The 25,079-nt window shown below is 42.8% G+C and overlaps 1 protein-coding gene across 1 annotated transcript in view; it reads right to left on the bottom strand.

Annotated features, from left to right (window-relative positions):
* The window catches only part of CMTM6 (CKLF like MARVEL transmembrane domain containing 6), a 52,127-nt gene extending 35,093 nt beyond the window's left edge, over positions 1-17,034 (bottom strand). Inside the window, exon 1 of the mRNA XM_082848712.1 lies at positions 16,806-17,034. Coding sequence (XP_082704838.1) covers positions 16,806-16,943 — 138 coding nt within the window. The 5' untranslated portion in view covers positions 16,944-17,034. The remainder of the gene's footprint in view (positions 1-16,805) is intronic.
* Positions 17,035-25,079: the final 8,045 nt, after the last annotated feature.

Raw genomic sequence — 25,079 nt, 5'->3', positions numbered from 1 at the left:
AACAAACAAAAGCCCAGGACCAGATGGCTTCACAGGTGAATTCTATCAAACATTTAGAGAAGAGCTAACACCTAGCCTTCTCAAACTCTTCCAAAATATAGCAGAGGGAGGAACACTCCCAAACTCATTCTATGAGGCCACCATCACCCTGACATCAAAACGAGACAAAGACGTCACAAAGAAAACTACAGGCCAGGGACGTCCCTGGTGGCGCAGTGGTTAAGAATCCGCTTGCCAATGCGGCTGACACGGGTTTGAGCCCTGGACTGGGAAGATCCCACATGCCACAGAGCAACTAAGCCCATGCACCACAACTACTGAGCCTGTGCTCTAGAGCCTGTAAGCCACAACTCTTGAGCCCACGAGCCACTACTGAGCTCACATGCTACAACTACTGAAGCCCACGAGCCTAGAGCCCGTGCTCTGCAATAAGAGAATCCACCACAATGAGAAGCCTGAGCACCACAAGGAAGAGTAGCCCCTGCTTCCCATGACTAGAGAAAGCCCACAGGCAGCAACAAAAACCCAATGCGGCCAAAAAAAAAAAAAGAAAAGTACAGGCCAACATCACTGATGAAAACAAAGGCAAAAATCCTCAACAAAATACTAGGAAACAGAACCCAACAGCACATTAAAAAGATCATACACCATGATCAAGTGGGGTTTATCCCAGGAATGCAAGGATTCTTCAATATACGCAAATCAATCAATGTGAAAAACCATATTAACAAACTGAAGGAGAAACACCATATAATAATCTCAACAGATGCAGAAAAAGCTTGTAACATTATTCAACCCCCATTTATGATAAAAACACTACAGAAAGTAGGCATAGAGGGAACTTACCTCAACATAATAAAGGCCATATATGACAAAACTACAGCCAACATCATTCTGAATGGTGAACAACTGAAACCATTTCCACTAAGATCAGCAACAAGACAAGGTTGCCCACTCTCACCACTATTATTCAACATAGTTTTGGAGGTTTCAGCCACGGCAGTCAGAGAAGAAAAAGAAATATAAGGAATCCAAATCGGAACAGAAATAAAGCTGTCACTGTTTGCAGATGACATGATACTACACACAAAGACTCCAAAAGATGCTACCAGAAAACTACTAGAGCTAATCAATGAATTTGGTAAAGTTGCAGGATACAAAATTAATGCACAGAAATCTCTTGCATCCCTATACACTAAGAATGAAAGATCAGAAAGAGAAATTAAGGAAACAACAAAAAGAAAAAAATACCTAGGAATAAACCTACCTAAGGAGACAAAAGACCTGTATGCAGAAAACTGTAAGACACTGATGAAAGAAATTAAAGGTGATACAAACAGATGGAGAGATATAACATGTTCTTGGATTGGAGGAATCAACATTGTGAAAATGACTATACTACCCCAAGCAATCTACAGATTCAGTGGAATCCCTATCAAACTACCAATGGCATTTTTCACAGAAGTAGAACAGAAAATTTCACAATTTGTATGGAAACACAAAAGACCCTGAGTAGCCAAAGCAATCTTCAGAAAGAAAAATGGAGGTAGAGGAATCAGGCTCCCTGCCTTCAGAATATACTACAAGGCTACAGTAATCAACAGTATGGTACTGACACAAAAACAGAAATACAGATCAATGGAACAGGATAGAAAGCCCAGAGATAAACCCACGCACATATGGTCACCTTATTTTGATAAAGGAGGCAAGACTATACAGTGGAGAAAAGACATCCTCTTCAGTAAGTGGTGCTGGGAAAACTGGACAGCTACATGTAAAAAATGAAATTAGAACACTCCCTAACACCATTTACAAAAATAAACTCAAAAAGGATTAAAGACCTAAATGCAAGACTGGAAACTATAAAACTCCTAGAGGAAAACACAGAAAGGACACTCCCTGACATAAATCACAGCAAGATTGTTTTTGACCCACCTCCTAGAGAAATGGAAATAAAAATAAAAATAAACAAATGGGGGCTTTGCTGGTGGCGTAGTGGCTGAGGGTACGCCTGCCGATGCAGGGGACACGGGTTCGTGCCCCAGTCCGGGAAGATCCCACATGCCGCAGAGCAGCTAGGCCTGTGAGCCATGGCCGCTGAGCCTGCGTGTCCAGAGCCTCTGCTCCGCAACGGGAGAGGCCCGCGTACCGCAAAAAACAAACAAACAAAAAACAAATGGGACGTAATGAAACTTCAAAGCTCCTGCACAGCAAAGGAAACCATAAACAAGATGAAAAGACAACCTTCAGAATGGGAGAAAATACTTGCAAATGAAGCAACTGACAAAGGATTAATCTCCAAAATTAACAAGCAGCTCATGCAGATCAATATCAAAAAAACAAACAACCCAAGAATGGGCAGAAGACCTAAATAAACATTTCTCCAAAGAAGATACACAGACAGCCAAGAAACACATGAAAGCATGTTCAACATCACTAATCATTAGAGAAATGCAAATCAAAACTACAATGAGTCACACCAGTTAGAACGGCTATCTTCAAAAAATTTACAAACAAATGCTGGAGAGGGTGTGGAGAAAAGGGAACCCTCTTGCACTGTTGATGGGAATGTAAATTGATGCAGCCACTATGGAGAACAGTATGGAGGTTCCTTAAAAAACTAAAAATAGAAATAACATATGACCCAGCAATCCCACTATTGGGCATATACCCTAAGAAAACCGTAATTCAAAAAGAGTCATGGGGATGAGGGGAAGATGGTGGAAGAGTAAGACGCGGAGATGACCTTCCTCCCCACAGGTACACCAGAAATACATCTACACGTGGAACAACTCCTACAGAACACCTACTGAACGCTGGCAGAAGACCTCAGACGCCCAAAAGGCAAGAAAGTCCCCACGTACCTGGGTAGGGCAAAAGAAAAAAGAATAAACAGAGACAAAAGGAAAGGGATGGGCCCTGCACCAGTGGGAGGGAGCTGTGAAAGAGGAAAGGTTTCCACCCACTAGGAAGCCCCTTCACGGGCAGAGACTGCGAGTGGCGGACGGGGAAAGCTTCGGGGCCGCGAAGGAGAGCACAGCAACAGGGGTGCAGAGGGCAAAGCAGAGAGATTCCCGCACAGAGGATCAGTGCCAACCGGCACTTACCAGCCCGAGAGGATTGTCTGCTCACATGCAGGGGCGGGCGGCGCTGGGAGCTGAGGCTCGGGCTTCGGTCGGAGCGCAGGGAGAGGACTGGGGTTGGTGGCGTGAACACACCTGCAAGGGGTTAGTACACCACGGCTAGCCGGGAGGGCGTTTGGGGAAAAGTCTGGACCTGCCGAAGAGGCAAGAGACTTTCTCTTCCCTCTTTGTTTCCTGGTGTGCGAGGAGAGGGGATTAAGAGCGCTGCTTAAAGGAGCTCCAGAGACGGGCGTGAGCCGCGGCTAAAAGCATGGACCCAAGAGATGGGCATGAGATGCTAAGGCTGCTGCTGCCGCCACCAAGAAGCCTGTGTGTGAGCACAGGTCACTATCCACACCCCCCTTCCGGGGAGCCTGCGCAGCCCACCACTGCCAGGGTCCCAGGATCCAGGGACAACTTCCCCGGGAGAGCGCACGGAGTGCCTCAGGCTAGTGCAATGTCACACTGGCCTCTGCAGCCGCAGGCTCGATCCGCACTCCGTGCCCCTCCCTCCCCACGACCTGAGTGAGCCAGAGTCCCCGACGTGGCTGCTCCTTTAACCCCGTCCTCTCTGAGCAAAGAACAGACGCCCTCCAGGGACCTACACACAGACGCGGGGCGAAATTCAAAGCTGAGCCCCGGGAGATGTGAGAACAAAGAAGAGAAAGGGAAATCTCTCCCAGCAGCCTCAGAAGCAGCGGATTAAAGCTCCACAATCAACTTGATGTACCCTGCATCTGTGGAATACATGAATAGACAATGAATCATCCCAAATTAAGGAGGTGGACTTTGAGAGCAAGATTTATGATTTTTTCCCCTTTTCCTCTTTTTGTGAGTGTGTATGTGTATGCTTCTGTGTGAGATTTTGTCTGTAGAGCTTTGCTTTCACCATTTGTCCTAGGGTTCTATCCGTCTTGTTTTTTTTTTTTTTTTAAATTTTTTTCTTAATAATTATTTTATCTTACTTTACCTTCTTTCTTTCTTTCTTTGTTTCCTTCCCTCCTTCCATCCTCCCTCCCTCCCTCCCTCCCTTTCTTCCTTCCTTCCTTTCTTTCTTTTTCTACTTTTTCTCCCTTTTATTCTGCACTGTGTGGATGAAAGGCTCTTGGTGCTGCAGCCAGGAGTCAGTGCTGTGCCTCTGAGGTGGGAGAGCCAACTTCAGGACACTGGTCCACAAGAGACCTCCCAGCTCCACATAATACCAAACAGCGAAAATCTCCCAGAGATCTCCATCTCAACACCAGCACCCAGCTTCACTCAACGACCAGCAAGCTACAGTGCTGGACACCCTATGCCAAACAACTAGCAAGACAGGAACACAACCCCACCCATTAGCAGAGAGGCTGCCTAAAATCATAATAAGGTCACAGACACCCCAAAACACACCACCAGACGTGGACCTGCCCAACAGAAAGACAAGATCCAGCCTCATCCACCAGAACCAGGCACTAGTCCCCTCCACCAAGAAGCCTACACAACCCACTGAACCACCTTCAGACACTGGGGACAGACACCAAAAACAGCGGGAACTACAAACCTGCAGCCTGCAAAAAGGAGACCCCATACACAGTAAGATAAGCAAAAGGAGAAGACAGAAAAACACACAGCAGATGAAGGAGCAAGATAAAAACCCACCAGACCTAACAGATGAAGAGGAAATAGGCAGTCCACCTGAAAAAGAATTCAGAATAATGATAGTAAAGATGATCCAAAATCTTGGAAATAGACAAAATGCAAGAAACATTTAACAAGGACCGAGAAGAACTAAAGATGAAACAAGCAATGATGAACAACACAATAAATGAAATTAAAAATACTCTAGATGGGATCAATAGCAGAATAACTGAGGCAGAAGAACGGATAAGTGACCTGGAAGATAAAATAGTGGAAATAACTACTGCAGAGCAGAATAAAGAAAAAAGAATGAAAAGAACTGAGGACAGTCTCAGAGACCTTGGGGACAACATTAAACGCACCAACATTCGAATTATAGCGGTTCCAGAAGACGAAGAGAAAAAGAAAGGGACTGAGAAAATATTTGAAGAGATTATAGTTGAAAACTTCCCTAATATGGGGAAGGAAATAGTTAATCAAGTCCAGGAAGCACAGAGAGTCCCATACAGGATAAATCCAAGGAGAAATACGCCAAGACACATATTAATCAAACTATCAAAAATTAAAAACACAGAAAACATATTAAAAGCCACAAGGGAAAAACAACAAATAACACAAGGGAATCCCCATAAGGTTAACAGCTGATCTTTCAGCAGAAACTCTGCAAGCCAGAAGGAACTAGCAGGACATATTTATAGTGATGAAGGAGAAAAACCTGCAACCAAGATTACTCTACCCAGCAAGGATCTCATTCAGATTTGATCGAGAAATTAAAACCTTTACAGACAAGCAAAAGCTGAGAGAGTTCAGCACCACCAAACCAGCTCTACAACAACTGCTAAAGGAACTTCTCTAGGCAAGAAACACAAGAGAAGGAAAAGACCTACAATAACAAACCCAAAACAATTAAGGAAATGGGAGTAGGAACATACATATCGATAATTACCTTAACTGTAAACGGACTAAATGCTCCCACCGAAAGAGACAGACTGGCTGAATGGATACAAAAACAAGACCCATATATATGCTGTCTACAAGAGACCCACTTCAGACCTAGAGACACATACAGACTGAAAGTGAGGGGATGGAAAAAGATATTCCATGCAAACGGAAACCAAAAGAAAGCTGAAGTAGCAATTCTCATATCAGACAAAACAGACTTTAAAATAAGGACTATTACAAGAGACAAAGAAGGACACTACATAATTATCAAGGGATCGATCCAAGAAGAAGATATAACAATTGTAAATATTTATGCACCCAACATAGGAGCACCTCAATACATAAGGCAAATACTAACAGCCATAAAAGGGGATATCAACAGTAACACATTCATAGTAGGGGACTTCAACACCCCACTTTCACCAATGGACAGATCATCCAAAATGAAAATAAATAAGGAAACACAAGCTTTAAATGATACATTAAACAAGATGGACTTAATTGATATTTATAGAACATTCCATCCAAAAACAACAGAATACACATTTTTCTCAAGTGCTCATGGAACATTCTCCAGGATAGATCATCTCTTGGGTCACAAATCAAGCCTTGGTAAATTTAAAAAAATCGAAATTGTATCAAGTATCTTTTCTGACCACAATGCTATGAGACTAGATATCAATTACAGGAAAAGATCTGTAAAAATACAAACATATGGAGGCTAAACAATACACTACTTAATAAAGAAGTGATCACTGAAGAAATCAAAGAGGAAATTAAAAAATACCTAGAAACAAATGACAATGGAGACACGACGACCCAAAATCTATGGATGCAGCAAAAGCAGTTCTAAGAGGGAACTTTATAGCAATACAATCCTACCTTAAGAAACAGGAAGCATCTTGAATAAACAACCTAACCTTGCACCTAAAGCAATTAGAGAAAGAAGAACAAAAAACCCCCAAAATCCTAGGAGAAGGAAAGAAATCATAAAAATCAGATCAGAAATAAATGAAAAAGAAATGAAGGAAACGATAGCAAAGATCAATAACACTAAAAGCTGGTTCTTTGAGAAGATAAACAAAATAGATAAAACATTAGCCAGACTCATCAAGAAAAAAAGGGAGAAGACTCAAATCAATAGAATTAGAAATGAAAAAGGAGAAATAACAACTGACACTGCAGAAATACCAAAGATCATGAGAGATTACTACAAGCAACTCTATGCCAATAAAATGGACAACCTGGAAGAAATGGACAAATTCTTAGAAATGCACAACCTGCCAAGACTGAATCAGGAAGAAACAGAAATATGAACAGACCAATTACAAGCACTGAAATTGAAACTGTGATTAAAAACTTTCCAACAGGACTTCCCTGGTGGCGCAGTGGTTGGGAGTCCGCCTGCCGATGCAGGGGACACAGGTTCGTGCCCCGGTCCAGGAGGATCCCACATGCCACGAAGCGGCTGGGCCCATGAGACATGGCTGCTGGGCCTGCGTGTCCGGAGCCTGTGCTCCCCAATGGGAGAGGCCGCAACAGTGAGAGGCCCGTGTACCACAAAAAAAAAAAAAAAAAAAAAAAATTCTTCCAACAAACAAAAGCCCAGTACCAGATGGTTTCACAGGGGAATTCTATCAAACATTTAGAGAAGAGCTAACACCTAGCCTTCTCAAATTCTTCCAAAATATAGCAGAGGGAGGAACACTCCCAAACTCATTCTACGAGGCCACAATCACCCTGATACCAAAACCAGACAAGGATGTCACAAAGAAAGAAAAATACAGGCCAATATCACTGATGAACACAGATGCAATAATCCTCAACAAAATACTAGCAAACAGAATCCAACAGCACATTAAACGGATCATACACCATGATCAAGTGGGGTTTATTCCAGGAATGCAAGGATTCTTCAATATACGCAAATCAATCAACGTGATACACCATATTAACAAAGTGAAGGAGAAAAACCACATGATCATCTCAATAGATGCAGAGAAAGCTTTCGACAAAATTCAACACCCATTTATGATAAAAACCCTGCAGAAAGTAGGCATAGAGGAAACTTTCCTCAACATAATCAAGGCCATATATGACAAACCCACAGCCAACATCGTCCTCAGTGAAAAACTGAAAGCATTTGCACTAAGATCAGGAACAAGACAAGGTTGCCCACACTCACCACTCCTATTCAACATAGTTTTGGAAGTTTTAGCCACAAAAATCAGAAGAAGAGGAAATAAAGGGAATCCAAATCGGAAAAGAAGAAGTAAAGCTGTCACTGTTTGCAGATGACATGATACTATACATAGCAAATCCTAAAGATGCTACCAGAAAACTGCTAGAGCTAATCGATGAATTTGGTAAAGTAGCAGGATACAAAATTAATGCACAGAAATCTCTGGCATTACCTATACACTAATGATGAAAAATCTGAAAGTGAAATCAAGAAAACACTCCCATTTACCATTGCAACAAAAAGAATAAAATATTTAGGGATAAACCTACCTAAGGAGACAAAAGACCTGTATGCAGAAAATTATAAGCCACTGATGAAAGAAATTAAAGATGATACAAATAGATGGAGAGATATACCATGTTCTTGGATGGGAAGAATCAACATTGTGAAAATGACTCTACTACCAAAAGCAATCTACAGATTCAATGCAATCCCTATCAAACTACCACTGGCATTTTTCACAGAACTAGAACAACAAAAAATTTCACAATTTGTATGGAAACACAAAAGACCCTGAGTAGCAAAGCAATCTTGAGAAAGAAAAACGGAGCTGGAGGAATCAGGCTCCCTGACTTCAGATTATACTACAAAGCTACAGTAATCAAGACAGTATGGTACTGGCACAAAAACAGAAAGATAGATCAATGGAACAGGATAGAAAGCCCAGAGATAAACCCACGCACATATGGTCACCTTATCTTTGATAAAGGAGGCAGGAATGTACAGTGGAGAAAAGACAGCCGCTTCAATAAGTGGTGCTGGGAAAACTGGACAGGTACATGTAAAAGTATGAAATTAGATCACTCCCTAACACCATACACAAAAATAAGCTCAAAATGGATTAAAGACCTAAATGTAAGGCCAGAAACTATCAAACTCTTAGAGGAAAACATAGGCAGGACACTCTATGACATAAATCACAGCAAGATCCTTTTTGACCCACCTCCTAGAGAAATGGAAATAAAAACAAAGATAAACAAATGGGACCTAATGAAACTTCAAAGCTTTTGCACAGCAAAGGAAACCATAAACAAGACCAAAAGACAACCCTCAGAATGGGAGAAAATATTTGCAAATGAAGTAACTGACAAAGAATTAATCTCCAAAATTTATAAGCAGCTCATGCAGCTTAATAACAAAAAAACAAACAACCCAATCCAAAAATGGGCAGAAGACCTAAATAGACATTTCTCCAAAGAAGATATACAGACTACCAACAAACACATGAAAGAATGCTCAACATCACTAATCATTAGAGAAATGCAAATCAAAACTACAATGAGGTTATCACCTCACACCAGTCAGAATGGCCATCATCAAAAAATCTACAAATAATAAATGCTGGAGAGGGTGTGGAGAAAAGGGAACCCTTTTGCACTGTTGGTGGGAATGTAAAGTGATACAGCCACTGTGGAGAACAGTATGGAGGTTCCTTAAAATACTAAAAAAAAAATAGAACTACCATATGACTCAGCAATCCCACTACTGGGCATATACCCTGAGAAAACCATAATTCAAAAAGAGTCATGTACCAAAATGTTCACTGCAGCTCTATTTACAATAGCCCAGAGATGGAAACAACCTAAGTGTCCATCATCAGATGAATGGATAAAGAAGATGTGGCACATATATACAATGGAATATCACTCAGCCATAAAAAGAAACTAAATTGAGCTATTTGTAATGAGGTGGATAGACCTAGAGTCTGTCATACAGAGTGAAGTAAGTCAGAAAGAGAAAGACAAATACCGTATGCTAACACATACATATGGAATTTAAGAAAAAAAAATGTCATGAAGAATCTAGGGGTAAGACAGGAATAAAGACACAGACCTACTAGAGAATGGACTTGAGGATATGGGGAGGGGGAAGGGTAAGCTGTGACAAAGCGAGAGAGTGGCATGGACATATATACACTACCAAAGGTAAAATAGATAGCTAGTGGGAAGCAGCCACATAGCACAGGGAGATCAGCTCGGCGCTTTGTGACCACCTAGAGGGGTGGGATAGGGAGGGTGGAGGGAGGGAGACGCCAGAGGGAAGAGATATGGGATCATATGTATATGTATAACTGATTCACTTTGTTATAAAGCAGAAACTAACACACCATTGTAAAGCAATTATACTCCAATAAACATGTAAAAAAGAGTCATGTACCACAATGTTCACTGCAGCTCTATTTACAATAGCCAGGACATGGAAGCAATGTAAGTGTCCACTGACAGATGAATGGATAAAGAAGATGTGACACATATATACAGTGGAATATTACTCAGCCATAAAAAGAAATGAAATTGAGTTATTTGTAGTGAGGTGGATGGACCTAGATCTGTCATACAGATTGAAGTAAGTCAGAAAGATAAAAACAAATACCATATGCTAACACATGTATGTGGAATTAAAAAAAAAAAAAGTTTCTGAAGAACCTAGGGCCAGCACAGGAATAAAGACGCACAGATAGAGAATGGACTTGAGGACACAGGGAGGGGGAAGGGTAAGCTGGGACGAAGTGAGAGAGTGACGTGGACTTATATATACTACCGAACGTAAAATAGATAGCTAGTGGGAAGCAGCCTCATAGCACAGGGAGATCAGCTCGGTGCTTTGTGACCACCTATAGGGGTGGGATAGGGAGGGTGGGAGGGAGACGCGAGAGGGAGGAGATATGGGGATATATGTATATGTATAGCCGATTCACTTTGTTATGCAGCACAAACTAACACACCACTGTAAAGCAATTATACTCCAATAGGGCTTCCCTGGTGGCGCAATGGCTAAGAATCTGCCTGCCAACGCAGCAGACACGGGTTCGAGCCCTGGTCGGGAAGATCCCACATGCCGTGGGAGCAACTAAGCCCATGCGCCACAACTACTGAGCCTGCGCTCTGGAGCCCATGAGCCACAACTACTGAAGCCCACGCTCCTAGAGCCTGTGCTCCGCAACAAGAGAAGCCACCGCAATGAGAAGCCCGCATGCCGCAACTGGAGAAAAGCCCTCACGCAGCGATGAAAACCCAACATAGCCATAAATAAATAAATAAATAAAAATTAAAAAAAAAATTATACTCCAATAAAGATGCTGGAAAAAAAAAAGTTAAAAAAATACAGTGTATTGAGTATTATGTATCCAACATTGTAATATATATAGGAACATGTAATAACAGAGCAACAAGATCAATGTATAAGAAAACAATAATTTTATATCTCATAATTGAGCATTTGTTATACAGAAATTCAGGAAATATCAGGAAAATGTTCAGATCCACCTGCACTAATAATAGCTGGAGAAGGATGAGTGGGAAAGCAAGACTCAAATCAGGGCCAAGAGACACACAGGATCAGGATAGGCAGAGGGCATTCCAGGTGCAGCACAAAAGGAACAGATTCATGCCAGCAAGGATTTGCACAGTAGCCCAAAAGGGATAATAAGGCAACCAACCTAACTGGATGGGAAATGATGAGGAAAATGGTTAAGGAGTTGAGTGACAGTGATGATCGTGTCAGGGAGTATGGACTTCTAGATGCAGGCACTGCCTGTCTGGTTTAGTTGGTTAGCAGACAGGAGGAGTGGAGGTCCGGATGAGGCCTGAAGGAACATCAACAGTTCAAGGGGAGGAGAGAACAGGGCAACTTGCACCAGACAAGCAAGTCACAGGAAGTTTAACACTTCTTTCCTAAACTCCTTAAGAAGCAAGGACTTCCGGGACTTCCCTGGTGGCGCAGTGGTTAAGAATCCACCTGCCAATGCAGGGAACATGGATTCGATCCCTGGTCCGGGAAGATCCCACATGCCACGGAGCAACTAAGCCCGTGTGCCACAACTACTGAGCTGCGCACCTAGAGCCCGTGCTCCACAATGAGAAGCCCGCGCACCACAACGAAGAGTAGCCCCCGCTCGCCGCAACTAGAGAAAATCCGTATGCAGCAACAAAGACCCAATGCAGCCATAAATAAACAAACAAATAAATTCAAAAAATTTTAAAAGCAAGGACTTCACTGGTGGTCCAACGGTTGGGACTCCGCGTTTCCGATGTAGGGGGCTGCACGGTGCAGCCAAAAAAAAGAAAGGAAGTAAACACACTCCTCCAAATTGTAAATCTAACAATGATGCTGCGGAGTGTGTGAGTGGTGTGAGGGCTGAAATGTGGCTTATTTTATTAATCATATATATGTAAGTAATCGTATATATTTATGTTTATATTTGTAAGCAGACACTTTTTTGTATTAAAAAAGAAAAAAGATGTGAAAGTTAAGGGAAGAAGTTTGAGAAATGTGTGGTCACCAGCATTAAATACCAAAGTGGTTAAAGATTGGAAAAGAGATAAAGTCACTGAATTGCATAAGGAAATAATGGTGAATGCAACCCATAAATTTAGAGGCTCACTGATTACTTTCTGGCAAACAGTTTTGCTCTCAATGGCATGAAGGCATGTACTAAAGATTGCTTACTGGATATTAGGCTAAGTATCTAACAACAGTATGTACACCCAATGCGGCTCCTTCTAATGACGAAATTTTACCCAAACATAATTAAGGGAATTATCAAGCTCTTAGAGTTGGGAGAGCCCTTGGAGAGCACAGTCTCCCAGCCTCATGCTTACAGTTGATGGACTTAATCTCTGACAGACTAAATCCCAAATCAGCCAGGCACAGACAAGAACCCGGGTCTCCTAACTCCTACTCTGTACTTGTTTCCCCCCATAAAGCACTGTTTGTTAAGTTCATTTTACGACTATGTATGTTTGTGTAGGTTTTCCCTGTAAGTTGGGTTTTTGAAGTTACAACCATAGTTTTGTGCATTTCCCCTTTTGCTGGTAAATCATACATTAAAACCAATGTGCTAGGGTCAACACATTTGGGAAGTCTTAGTGACTAAAGATGGTCTTACACTTCTGGTGACTTAAATATTCAGATAATGACTACCCTGTGTCTCCATTTCAGTTTCACTACCTTTTCTGAAACTTCAGTCTTCCCTAAAATTAACAGTCATCATACTACATACTAATTCTCCATCATTTAGCAGTCTACCACCAAAAAACTTCCCATGAAAAGAACTTTTTAACATTTGCTATTGATTATAAGGCTCCATCTACACAATTATATTAGTCTGTGAATTTCTGAATTTGCTATTAAAAACCTTGTAGTGATACATGAGGTTCAAGAACAAATCAGTCAGCCTGAAATCAGGTAAGCCTCCCTTGCCTTTGGCAAACATTTATTCTCCCAAACGTTCGAAGATATAATTTGCTGACATTACAGATCTTCTTCAAGGTAAAAACAGAGCATTTCAATTTAGTACCTAACAGTTTTCACATTTAAATCATGAAAAGAGCACCAACATAATACAAACTGTTTCTAAGTGATCTGTTTCTTGGCACTTACAAAGTAACAATATTTATAATATAATAAATTTAAATGACTGGTGAATTCTAAATCAAACTGCTTGCCTGAAGAGCCATTATGGGGACTTCCCTGGTGTCGCAGTGGTTAAGAATCCACCTGCCAATGCAGGGGACGTGGGTTCAATCCCTGGTCCAGGAATACCCCACATGCCACCAAGCAACTAAGCCCGTGCACTGCAACTACTGAGCCTGCGCTCTACAGCCCACGAGCCACAGCTACTGAGCCCACGTGCCACAAATACCGACGACCGCGCACTCTAGGGCCCACCTGCCGCAACTACTAAGCCAGCATGCCCCAACCACTGAAGCCCGCGTGCCTAGAGCCTGCCCACCGCAATGAGAAGCCCTGGCTCGCCGCAACTAGAGAAAGCTCGTGCTCAGCAACGAAGACCCAACACAGCCAAAAAAAAAAAGAAGTCATTATAATCATAGTACTATGCAACCTTCAGGACATTCAATTGGTACCATAAACACAATGCTGGCTTGTGGCAGAGAGAATATCACACATACTTAGATGACTGCACCAGTTTACTAGCAAGGAATTAGGTTGCCAAAGGTCAGTTCTTCCCTTAAAACAAAAACAAACTCCCTCAAAAATAACAATAACAAAAACGTCACAAAATAAAATATGGGCATAAGGACCAGTCTAAGGGTACAATAAATAAAGTAACTGCATCAATTTAGACCTGCAATGACTCCTTATGGTAAATTCTCAGCTGAGTCTCTATTTTTTCTTCAGCTCTGTAAGGGTGCATGGACAAGCCTTTGAAAAAATTAAGGTCACATCTGAATGGTAGACAGAGCCATGTAACTCCCAGAGTATGTTAACTCAAGAACTGGTTATTCTCTTTTCTCTCTAACCTCCCCTTCTGTTTGCAGGCTCCGTTCTCTGTCTACCCTTTGGTGTTCAGCTCTGTACCAGCAAGCACATCCCACAGAGCCTCAGAGATTTCTAAAAATCTTAAGAGTGGAAAGAACCTCAGAGGAAATCCAATGCAACTTCCTAGGACTCTAAGAATTTCCTAAGTACACAGTGTTTTTTAAGTTTTAGAATAAGATTCATTTCCCTTTTGGGGTCTTTGAGAATCTGATAAGATTTATGGGTCTAGAATAATGTACCCAAACACAGAAATGCACTATATTTTGAATAAAATGTCATAGGGCTTGCAGGTCTCTTATTAAAGTACCTCCTCTTTTTTTTTTTTTTTCGGTACGCGGGCCTCTCACTGCTGTGGCCTCTCCCGTTGCGGAGCACAGGCTCCGGACGCGCAGGCTCAGCGGCCATGGCTCACGGGCCCAGCCGCTCTGTGGCATGTGGGATCTTCCCGGACCGGGGCACGAACCCGTGTCCCCCGCATCGGCAGGCAGACTCTCAACCACTGCACCACCAGGGAAGCCCAAAGTACCTCCTCTTTTGATTATGGGTTTCTCCACTATGGTTGTTTCCTTCTTGGAGCTTTCCAATTCTATTTAATTAAAAAATAAGTTATCTAAAGTAAAACAACTTAAAGGCAGAGTTTGAGTTAAGGCAAAGAAGACTTTGCCTGTTGCCCCTGGCTGGATGACAGTTTTCATTTATTCTATATATAACTTCCTTGGGACTTTCTGGGTAACTCCTATAATATACTGTTGTGAAGAGGCAAGACATTAAAACAGACAAAGCAGGAACAAAAAGAACACCATCAAAATGAAAGGCAATAATGAAATTTTTTTTTTATCTATATTAAAGAAAGTGTTCTTGTAACATTACAAGTTCCCCATAAACAGAGGGAATTCCCTGGCGGTCCAGTGGTTAGGACTCCGAGCTTTCACTGCAGAGGGCACAGGTTTGATCCTGAGTCAGGAAACTAAGATCCCGCAAGCTGTGCAGTGGCAGTTTTTATTCTCTCACTCTTTCTCCTACGGATGATGGAGAACAAGCAGGAATAGTCTAACAACCCTCGAAAGGCAAACTCATCTTCCTCTCCTCTCTACATCCAAGTAAAAAGTCTATCCAAACTTCTGGCTGTATTCTATTCTGAAGATATGGAACTACAGTTTACTAAACTATAAACAAGGTAATGGGAAATTTTACTTTAGATTTGCCAGTTCTGATTAGAAAGGAAACATAAAGGCAACTAAAAGCAGATTTAATGGGCAACAGACCAGAATTGATGATGTCTTTTGAGCAGCAAGAGTGCTTCAGATGAATATTAACCCTTTTCTGTTCTAAAGAGTTCTATTTATGTAGAAACATTTTAGCTCTAAGGCAGAGAAACATAGCTGATATCTAAAAGTCAAGTGAGAGCTGACAAGAGGAAGAGCAGAAGGAAGCCCTTCTGGGTAGAAGGAACCGCCCATGCAAAGGAACAATGGCAGGAGGGAGCTGATGACACCTGGTAAGAACAGAAAGGTTGCTAGTATGGAATTAAAAGGAGACAGAGCCAGACCCTTGGGTTCCACAGGCCACAGTGTCACTTGCTTCCAAATGACTCCCCAATTATTCTCAGAAGTGATCTTTTTGGTGGCTAAAAAGTACTGTTTGTTTTCTGACTACTATTTTTCTATCCAATAAAAGCAGGTCATCTGAGTTCTAAGAATATAAGTTCCGGTTACCTGATTTCTAAGAACTTAAGATTTTTCCAAGGAAACTAACTGGCTATTTTCACTTGGTTGGTTCAAAAAACCAACCCAACCCATAAACACTCTATAAACAGTCTGAGTTTTCCTCTTGCAGAAAATGTTACCCATCATTGGTTAAAACAAAACATAGGAACTTAATATGTGTGTAATCTGAATTAAAATTTAAATCTCAAAGATGTTTTGATATTTTCAGTAGTAGGTTTAAGGTCCTTAACCAATGCCCAAAGTAAACTGAAACTCAGCGACATTGAAAAAGAATGCCCTCGCTCTGCTACCTACACATAACACACACAAAAAGCTGTCCTTTTGACTTCGTATTTGGTACACACATATTGCTCATTCAGAAGTAATTCTTTTCCAGTCAATATAAAACTTTTGGGAGACAATTTATTGGACACACACATCTCTATGCCTCGTGTAGTATCGGAAGACTTTGTCCAACAAATTAAACTGCCCCCTTGGGCTCGCACCAGGAAACCCGCAAGAACCAGAGAAAGATAAACAAAAAGCGTTTCATAGTCTAAATACAGGCACTTTGGGAGATAATGCAGAGTTACAGCTGGGAGAAGAGCCGAAGTCCTACAGAGGAGGAGAGAAAGTCTACGCAGCTGACTTGGGTCTCTGACGCATTTCCTGCGCCCGCCAAACACGCTCGGTGGTCCTAGGTAGCCGTCGGGGACCCAGCGGGGGAGGGAGCCGGGATGAGGGGGCGCCGGCAGGAAGGGGGAGCCCCGAGGGGAACGGACCCTCCCCAGGCGGAGAGGGAAGGAACTGGAGATGTGGAAACGGCCGCTTCTTAACTGCCAGCTGAGAGCCGCTCGACTGTCTCCTCTCGCCCGGGAGCCCCGGCCGCGGACTCACCAGCTGAAGGAGTTTGATGATTAGCCGGGTCCCCTTGAGCCGGCGCAGGTTGAAGTAGGCGACGAGGCCGCTCCGGGCGCCTCTGGCGGGCCCCGGGTGTGCCTCGGTGGTGGATCTGTAGACCGCTCCGTTCTCCATCGCCCACGGTCCGGGAACGCAAGGCCGCAACTAGCGTCGCAGACTTCGCCGACTCCGCTACCAGGACCTTCACTTCCTGGGCCTCCGCCCCACTTCCGGCCGACTCCGCCCCTGCCCCGCCTCCTCCAGAGCCCCGCCCCCTGCCGCGAGGCCTTACCTCTTTTCTAACTTGTAAAGATCTGCGGAGAGACCCAAGGAAAGGGAACAGCAGGTGCAAATGTCCTGAGGATCCAATGAGCTCGGGTCCTTATGAAACGGCTGGTGTGGCTATCTTAAATAAGGGAGAAAGAGAGGCGGTGAAGTTGGAGATGTAGGCAGAGGCCAGATAATGTAGGGGCCTTGCAGAGCAAGGGAAAAAATTGGATTTCATTTTAAGTGCTATGGGTTTTCTTGAAGGACTTTCAGGATTTCTCCCTCCTGCTTCTCTCTGAATTCCTTCTAGGCTTAACTATCAAAATTGTTTCATTTACTTGTCTCTTTTTTGTTCACCAGCTGCTACAGCCCTATATGTTAATTTTGTGTGAACTTAAAGATACTCATCAAGGAAGGTAATTATATTTTAGCAACCGAAGTTGATCAAGTTACATGCTAGGCACACATATTTTCTCCACAACAATATAATGTAGGTACTGTAATTACTTTCATTTTACAGATGAGAAAACTGAGGCTGGAACCCAGTCCTCCCAGGTACAAAAGCCCCTCCATGTCCCCCAGTTCTTGTTTTTAATAAAAGGCTTTAGTCTTCCTAGGCCTTCCCTGAGTTCCCAAGAGCAGATTCAAGCAATTACTAATTATGGAAGTGAGGAATGCAGAAACAAAAGAAAAGCAGTCAAGAAATGACAGCTCAGGGATTAAACAGAGTCCTAGTTCTTCCTCAGGGGATATATACACATAATCTGACCACAGATCTTTGAGTTGTTCTGCAGGAACTAAGACCCCCATGCTGGTGGAGGATAGTGACTACATGCTGACCACAAGCACATAGACCCCAGACTGGTTGGAACCAGAAGGTTGGTGATTAATATTCCTGAAACAGAGCTTCCCTGGTGGCGCAGTGGTTGAGAGTCCGCCTGCCGATGCAGGGGACACGGGTTCGTGCTCCGGTCCAGGAAGATCCCACATGCCGCAGAGCGGCTGGGCCCATGAGCCTGCGTGTCCGGAGCCTGTGCTCCGTAGCGGGAGAGGCCACAACAGTGAGAGGCCCATATACCACAAAAAAAATATATTCCTGAAACACCACCCTGTTACCTCAACACCAACCAATCAGAAGAAAGTCATGCCCTCTGCAACTCTCACCCCAAATGTTGCCTTTAAGACCCTCCCCTGAAAACCATCAAGGAGCTCGGGTCTTTTGAGCATGAGCTGTCCATTCTCCTTGCTGGGCCCTCCGATAAATGCAGTACTTTCCTTTACTACAACCCAGTGTCAGTAAACTGGCTTTGCTGCATGCTGGGCAAGAGGACCCAAGTTCGGTTCAGAAACAAGACCAAGAGGCTGAGTATCACATCCGAGGTCGAACACCCAGGGACAAGTAGAATGTAGGCCTAGGCAGCATGACTCATGGCCTTGCTGCTAACCACTAAGCCAGCAACCTCAGCCTGTAACCCATCTCTCCATTAGGGCCTTGAAACAGTGTTAAAGGGAGGGGTTACTGCTGCCCTCTGCTTCCACATTTATCTTCTGTTCTCCACAGCCCCAAACCTCCCTTTCTTCTCGCAGTAACAAAACAAAAGCTCCCATTCAAATGAATAGAGACAAACAGAAACTACTCTGCTGCAGGGGATGAGGGTGGCAGGCAGGGAGATAATCTACAGTCAGCCCAAACTATCCTTCTGTCTTTGATTAAACACATTCTTAACCTCTTGCTGAGGTCAAGCAGCCACCAATCCTGGCCAATAAAGCCACTGTGCTTTCACAAGGGCTACAAGAATTCATTGCCTTGTTATTCTTCAAGTCAGCATCATCCCAAATTAGATACTACCTGTGTCTGAAATTTACTTTGAAATTCATGAAAAAGAAAAAAAGATGAGTTGATGAATAGAGAGATGGATGAAAGGAGAGATTTGTGATAAAGCAACTGTGATAACATGTTAATGGTGTAGTACATAGGTGTCCACTGCACAATTATTTCAACTTCTGTGTTTGGATATTTTCAAAATAAAATATTAAGGAAAAGTTACAAAGAAGGACACTTAGAGAGAGGAGAAAAAATGGACGACTCTCAACGCTCTTGGTTTGTTTACGGTGCACTTGGGAAAGTCTAAAAAGGTTCTCTGCTTCTCTTTGAACTTAGAAGAGGATAGAATGTAGCCTGTGATTCGCAAACTTCAGGGTGCCGAAGAATCATCTGCGAAGTTAAAAATAAAGCTCCTTGGGGCTTCCCTGGTGGCACAGTGGTTGAGAGTCCGCCTGCCGATGCAGGGGACACGGGTTCGTGCCCCGGTCCGGGAAGATCCCACATGCCGCGGAGCGGCTGGGCCCGTGAGCCATGGCCGCTGAGCCTGTGCGTCCGGAGCCTGTGCTCCACAACGGGAGAGGCCACAACAGTGAGAGGCCCGCGTACCACAAAAAAAATAAAAAATAAAATAAAATAAAGCTCCTTGGAGATCCAGCCCCAAAGTGTCTGGATTTGGGTGGGTCTTGGGAATATAATTTTGTAAGAAGCTCTCCAGATACTACCGGTGAGAAATCCATCCAAATGTGGAGGAACACTGTTTCATAACACGATGGGAATGAAAGCTATTAGGTAGGAGACAGCAGATGTGCCATAACCTCCTTTGCTCTGATTGATTTGGGGGTGCCTAGCATTTGGACACTAATACCCTGCCAGTTTAAAAAAATGTGCATTGCTTATTGTTTCTTAATAAATTAAAAGACCAACTGAAGATTTTAGGTCTTCATGAACAAATACTTGTACAGTTGGCCCTCTGTATCCATGGGTTCTGCATCTGCAGACTCAACCAACCACAGATAGAAAATACTTTTTTAAAATTCCATAAAGTTCCATAAAGCAAAACTTGAATTTACTGTATGTCAGCAACTACTTACATAGCATTTACATTGTATTAGGTATTATAAATTATCTAGAAATGATTTAAAATGTATGGGAGGATGTGCATATGTTATATACAAATACATGTTTTTATATAAAGGACTAGAGCATCTGAGGATCTTGGTATCCAGGGAGGGTCCTGGAACCAGTCCCCCCGCTGGACACCATAGGATGACTGTACTAGGGAGTCTTTTGGATGTGGAAACGGCAGCCACATAGAAAACTTTCACTTCATTAATGAATAAAGAACACTGGATAGTTAAATGCTGGGACTTGCTGCATTGAAATGAGAAATCTTATTTATAGAGAAAAGATACACTAAATAGAAGAAAGGAAGATTCATTTACATTTTGGAGAGTATTCAGTTTTCTCCTTTAATATAGTTAATATTTTTTAAATGAAGGAAAGAAAACATTCACAAAAAGAGATAGTTTGGGAAAATATAATTTGAGGAGATTTTCAACATTAAAAAAATAATTTGGTGCTACCTTTTCAGTTGAAATTTTAAGTTTCCAGCAGCTCCTACTGAAAAAACTTCATGGCTCTCTTATCTATGTTAGCACAGTTAGGCAGTAATGTGGATACAAATTTGGACCACAGACACTGTCCTACAAAGAGGCCACAGAAGGCTTCCCTGGTGGCGCAGTGGTTGAGAGTCTGCCTGTTGATGTAGGGGACACGGGTTCATGCCCCGGTCCGGGAAGATCCACATGCCATGGAGCGGCTGGGCCCGTGAGCCATGGCCGCTGAGCCTGCGCGTCCGGAGCCTGTGCTCCGCAACGGGAGAGGCCACACAGTGAGAGGCCCGCGAATCGCAAAAAAAAAACAACAAAGAGGCCACAGAAACAAGAAACATACATAACAGACCAGGTCACAAAACAAAGTGTATGTGCCATAAAAGAGATACAAAGTAAATGTTTTGGGAACTCAGAGTAGAGGGAAATGACTTTCAGCTAAAAGGATCTGCGTGGTAGAGCTTCAAGCTGGGGGTTAAAGAATACTGAGCTTTGGACATGCAGAAAGAGGACAGAGGGCACTGCAGGCAGAGGGGCAACGGGATGGAAAGCAAAGAGACTGCACATAGAACAGAGGTTGGAAGGACAAAGGGTTGTCAAGGAGGATAAACTGAGGGTCAGATTTTGGAGGGCCTTAGAAATCAGGCTGAGGAACTAGGGCTTTCCTTTACTCTTGAACAATGAGGAACCACCGAAGTAAGGAAGTGAAATGACCAGAGCTCTTGCTTGAGGATATTTTTCTAGCAGCCTTGTGTAGACTGGGCTGGTTACAAACAGTCATGTAGGGGCTGTTGTAGAAGTTCTGGAAGTAGGAAGGAGAGGCTCAAATTCAGACAGTGGTCATGGAAAGAGAGCAGAAGGGGTGGCTTGAAAAGACCCTGTGGGAGGGAAAACCAGAGCGATTTGGCGATTGATGTGTTTGAAGAAAAAGGGAGGAATTGGAACAGGTGCTAAAATTTCAAGCCATATAACAAAGATTGACAGAGACAAGGAACATGGGAGGAATTAACTCTTGTCAGGATCAAAGTATAAACTTCAAAAAGTGAAAAACATGACGGTCCTCCAAGTATGTCAGCATGCTTCAAAGAATTATTTAACTTACTAGCAATCAAAAGAATGCAAAATGGTTCAGAGAATTATATGAAAGATCGTGGTATGTGTGTATATGTCTGTGAGTGTGTCTATGTATGAAAAAAAGCTGGAATAAGATTACTAGGTTAGATCCGAAACTGGCTAATGTTTAGCCATTAGCTAAATGGCTAATTTGTAATAATCACAAATTATTGCCTTTGTGATTAACTCTAGCAGAGAAATCATTTTCAAATCTATCAGAAAAGAGTGAAGTAAGTCAGACAAAGACAAACATCATATCATTTATAGGTAGAATCTAAAAATGGACACAAATGAACTAATTTATAAAACAGAAACAGACTCACAGACAGAAAACAAACTTATGGTTGCCAAAGGCGAAAGGTGGGGGGGAGGGATAAATTAGGAGATTGGGATTAACATAGACACACTAATATATATAAAATAATTAACAGGGATAACTGGATACTGGATAACACAAGGAACTCTACTCAACGCTCTGTAATAACCTATATGGGAAAAGAATCCGAAAAATAATAGATATATGTCTATGTATAACTGAATCAAGTCGCTGAGACTTGAGACTTACACAACACTGTAAATCAACAATACCCCAATATAAAATAAAAATTAAATTTAAATTAAAAAGAAAAAAAAAGAAACACCTACTGTATTCCCCTCAGGCCTTGGCGACCCAAGCTGGTGTCCCATCCCTGGAGCCTGAGTAGGCTTGGGTCTCAAGGCTGGACTACCCTGGGATTCAGGGAGTTAGAAAGGATGTACCATCAAATAAGCCCCCCTTGGCCCTCTAGTGCCTGGTCCCCTCTGGGTGGGACCACAATCTCCAGATTCAGGCGGGCCCTCTTACAGCTAAACCAAGCCCAGTGCACGCAAAGAAGGGTGGACCCTCTGGGCTGGAAGAGTTTTGAAAACTCACCTGGTCTCTACGTCTCCTGGTGGTGGGGTTCTCACCTCCAGCCTCCTTCCTTAGAATCGCCCCACCTCCAGACGAAAGCACCCTCAGTGTAGCGGTTTTCTAGGGGTTGGGGTTTGTCTGGGGAAAGGTGAAAAGTAAAGGGTAAGAAGTAATGAGACACAAGTCCTTGGGCCTTTGTTCTGGCACATTCCACTCTAACTGACAACCCAGGAACACCACTTTCGCTAAGGCTCTGGTTGCCTGAGTAAACAGACCTGGGCATGAAGAAATTCTGCCACCTTGTGGCTATTTCCCACAACAACAACTTTAAAACCTCGACTTACGGGCACTTCCATCTTCACAAGGCCTGAGGGGCTGTATATGACACCTGCCCTCAAGAAATGTCCTGGGGTAGGTCATCAAAAAACAATTCAAGGGACATCCCTTGTGGTCCAGTGGCTAAGACTCCAAGCTCCCAATGCAGGGGACCTGAGTTCGGGCCGTGGTCAGTGAACTAGACCCTACATGCCACAACTAAGAGTTCGCATGCCGTAACTAAAAGATTCTGCATCCTGAAACTAAAAAAAAAATCTCACATACTGCAACTAAAGATCCCGCACCGGCAACAAAGATCCCACGTGCCGCAACTAAGACCCGGCACAGCCAAATAAATAAATAAATAAAAAATAAATAAAATAAATAAATAAATAATAAATAAATAAATTAATTAATTAAAAAAAAGAAAAAAAAATTCAAAACCGGGCACTTTCAAGAGGTAAATTTTACTCACACTGTTTAAAAAGAGAAAACCACACAAAAAGATGCTCAACATCGCTAATTAGAGAAACGCAAATCAAAAATACAACGAGGTATCACCTCGCACCAGTCAGAATGGCCAACCATCAAAAAGTCTACAAACGATAAGTGCAGGAGAGGGCGTGGAGAAAAGGGAACCCTCCTATACCGTTTGGTGGGAATGTAAATTGGTAATGGCCACTATGGAGGACCCTATGGAGGTTCCTTAAAAAACTGAAAATAGAGCTACCACATAATCCAGCAATCCCACTCCTGGGCATATATCAGGATAAACCATAATTCAAAAAGACACATGCACCCCAATGTTCACTGCAGCACTAGTTACAATAGCCAAGACATGGAAGCAACCACAATGTCCATCAACAGATGAATGGATAAAGAAGATGTGGTACATATACACAATGGAATATTACTCAGCCATAAAAAGGAATTAAATAATGCCATTTCCAGCAACACAGATGGACCTAGAGATGATCATACTAAGGGAAGTAAGTCAGACAGAGAAAGACAAATATAATGGTATCACTTATAGGTGGAATCTAAAAACTGATACAAATGAACTAATTTACAAAACAGAAAGAGACTCACAGACTTAGAAAACAAACTTATGGGTGCCAAAGGAGAAAGGTAGGGGTGGAGAGATAAATTAGCAATTGGGATTAACATAGACACACTAATATATATAAAATAGATCAGGGGTCCCCAAGCCCCGGGCCACGGACCCGTGCTGGTCCCGGCCTGTTAGGAACTGGGTCACACAGCAGGAGGTGAGTGGTGGGCAAAAGAGTGAAGCTTCATCTGCCGCTCCCCATCACTCACATTACCACCTGAACCATACCCCCGCGCCCGCCCCGTGGGTCACTGGCGGCAGGGGGGAGGTCAGTGGAAAAATTGTCTTCCATGAACCTGGTCCCTAGTGCCAAAAAGGTTGGGGACCACTGAAATAGGTAATCAACAAGGGCTTACTGGATAGCACAGGGAACTCAACACTGTAATAACCTATATGGGGAAAAGAATCTGAAAAAAATTGATATACGTCTCACTGATCAAGTTGCTGTATACCTGAAACTAACACAATGTAAATCAACTATACCTCAATGTTTAAAATTAAAATAAATAAAGACAAAAAATTATTTGTAGCTTATATATCTTCTATAATTAACACCTAACGTTATAGGCTCTGGGCCCAATTCAATAATAAATAGTAAGTAAAATTATCTTTCCCTAGATCACTGATGACCCTTCAGAGGGTGTGGGGGACAATGCTGTAGTTTAGGGGTTTGTAAACCTTTTTCTGTAAAGGGCCAGATGGTAAATGTCTTAGGCCATGAGGGCAATGCAGTCCCTGTCGTAAGTACTCAATTCTGTTGTTGTAGAGTGAAAGCAGCCATAAATGATACATAAATAAATGCTATATTGCAAACATATCCCCATAAAACTTTATAAAAACAGGCACTGGGCCGGATTGGCCCACAAGCCACAGTCTGACAATCCCACTCTAGTTCAGTAGTTCTTACCTCAGATTCTCAGCAGAATCACCAGGAATGCCTGTTGAATCACAGATTTCTAGGGCTCCACCCCGACAGTTTCTGACTCAGGAGATCTTGAGTGGAACTTGGGTGTTTGTATTTATATCAAGTTCCAACGTGCTGCTGCTGCTGCTAGTCCAGGGCCACCTTTTGAAAAGCACTGCTCTAGTCTGATATATGGCATCGAAAGGGCACTTGGTAATCCTTCGGCCTTATTTT

This window comes from Leucopleurus acutus (genome assembly GCF_964270905.1).
Source record: "Leucopleurus acutus genome assembly, chromosome: 10".
NCBI classification, from domain to species: domain Eukaryota; kingdom Metazoa; phylum Chordata; class Mammalia; order Artiodactyla; family Delphinidae; genus Leucopleurus; species Leucopleurus acutus.
Note: the sequence above shows the minus strand (reverse complement) of the source record. Positions and strands in the feature narration are given on the sequence as shown.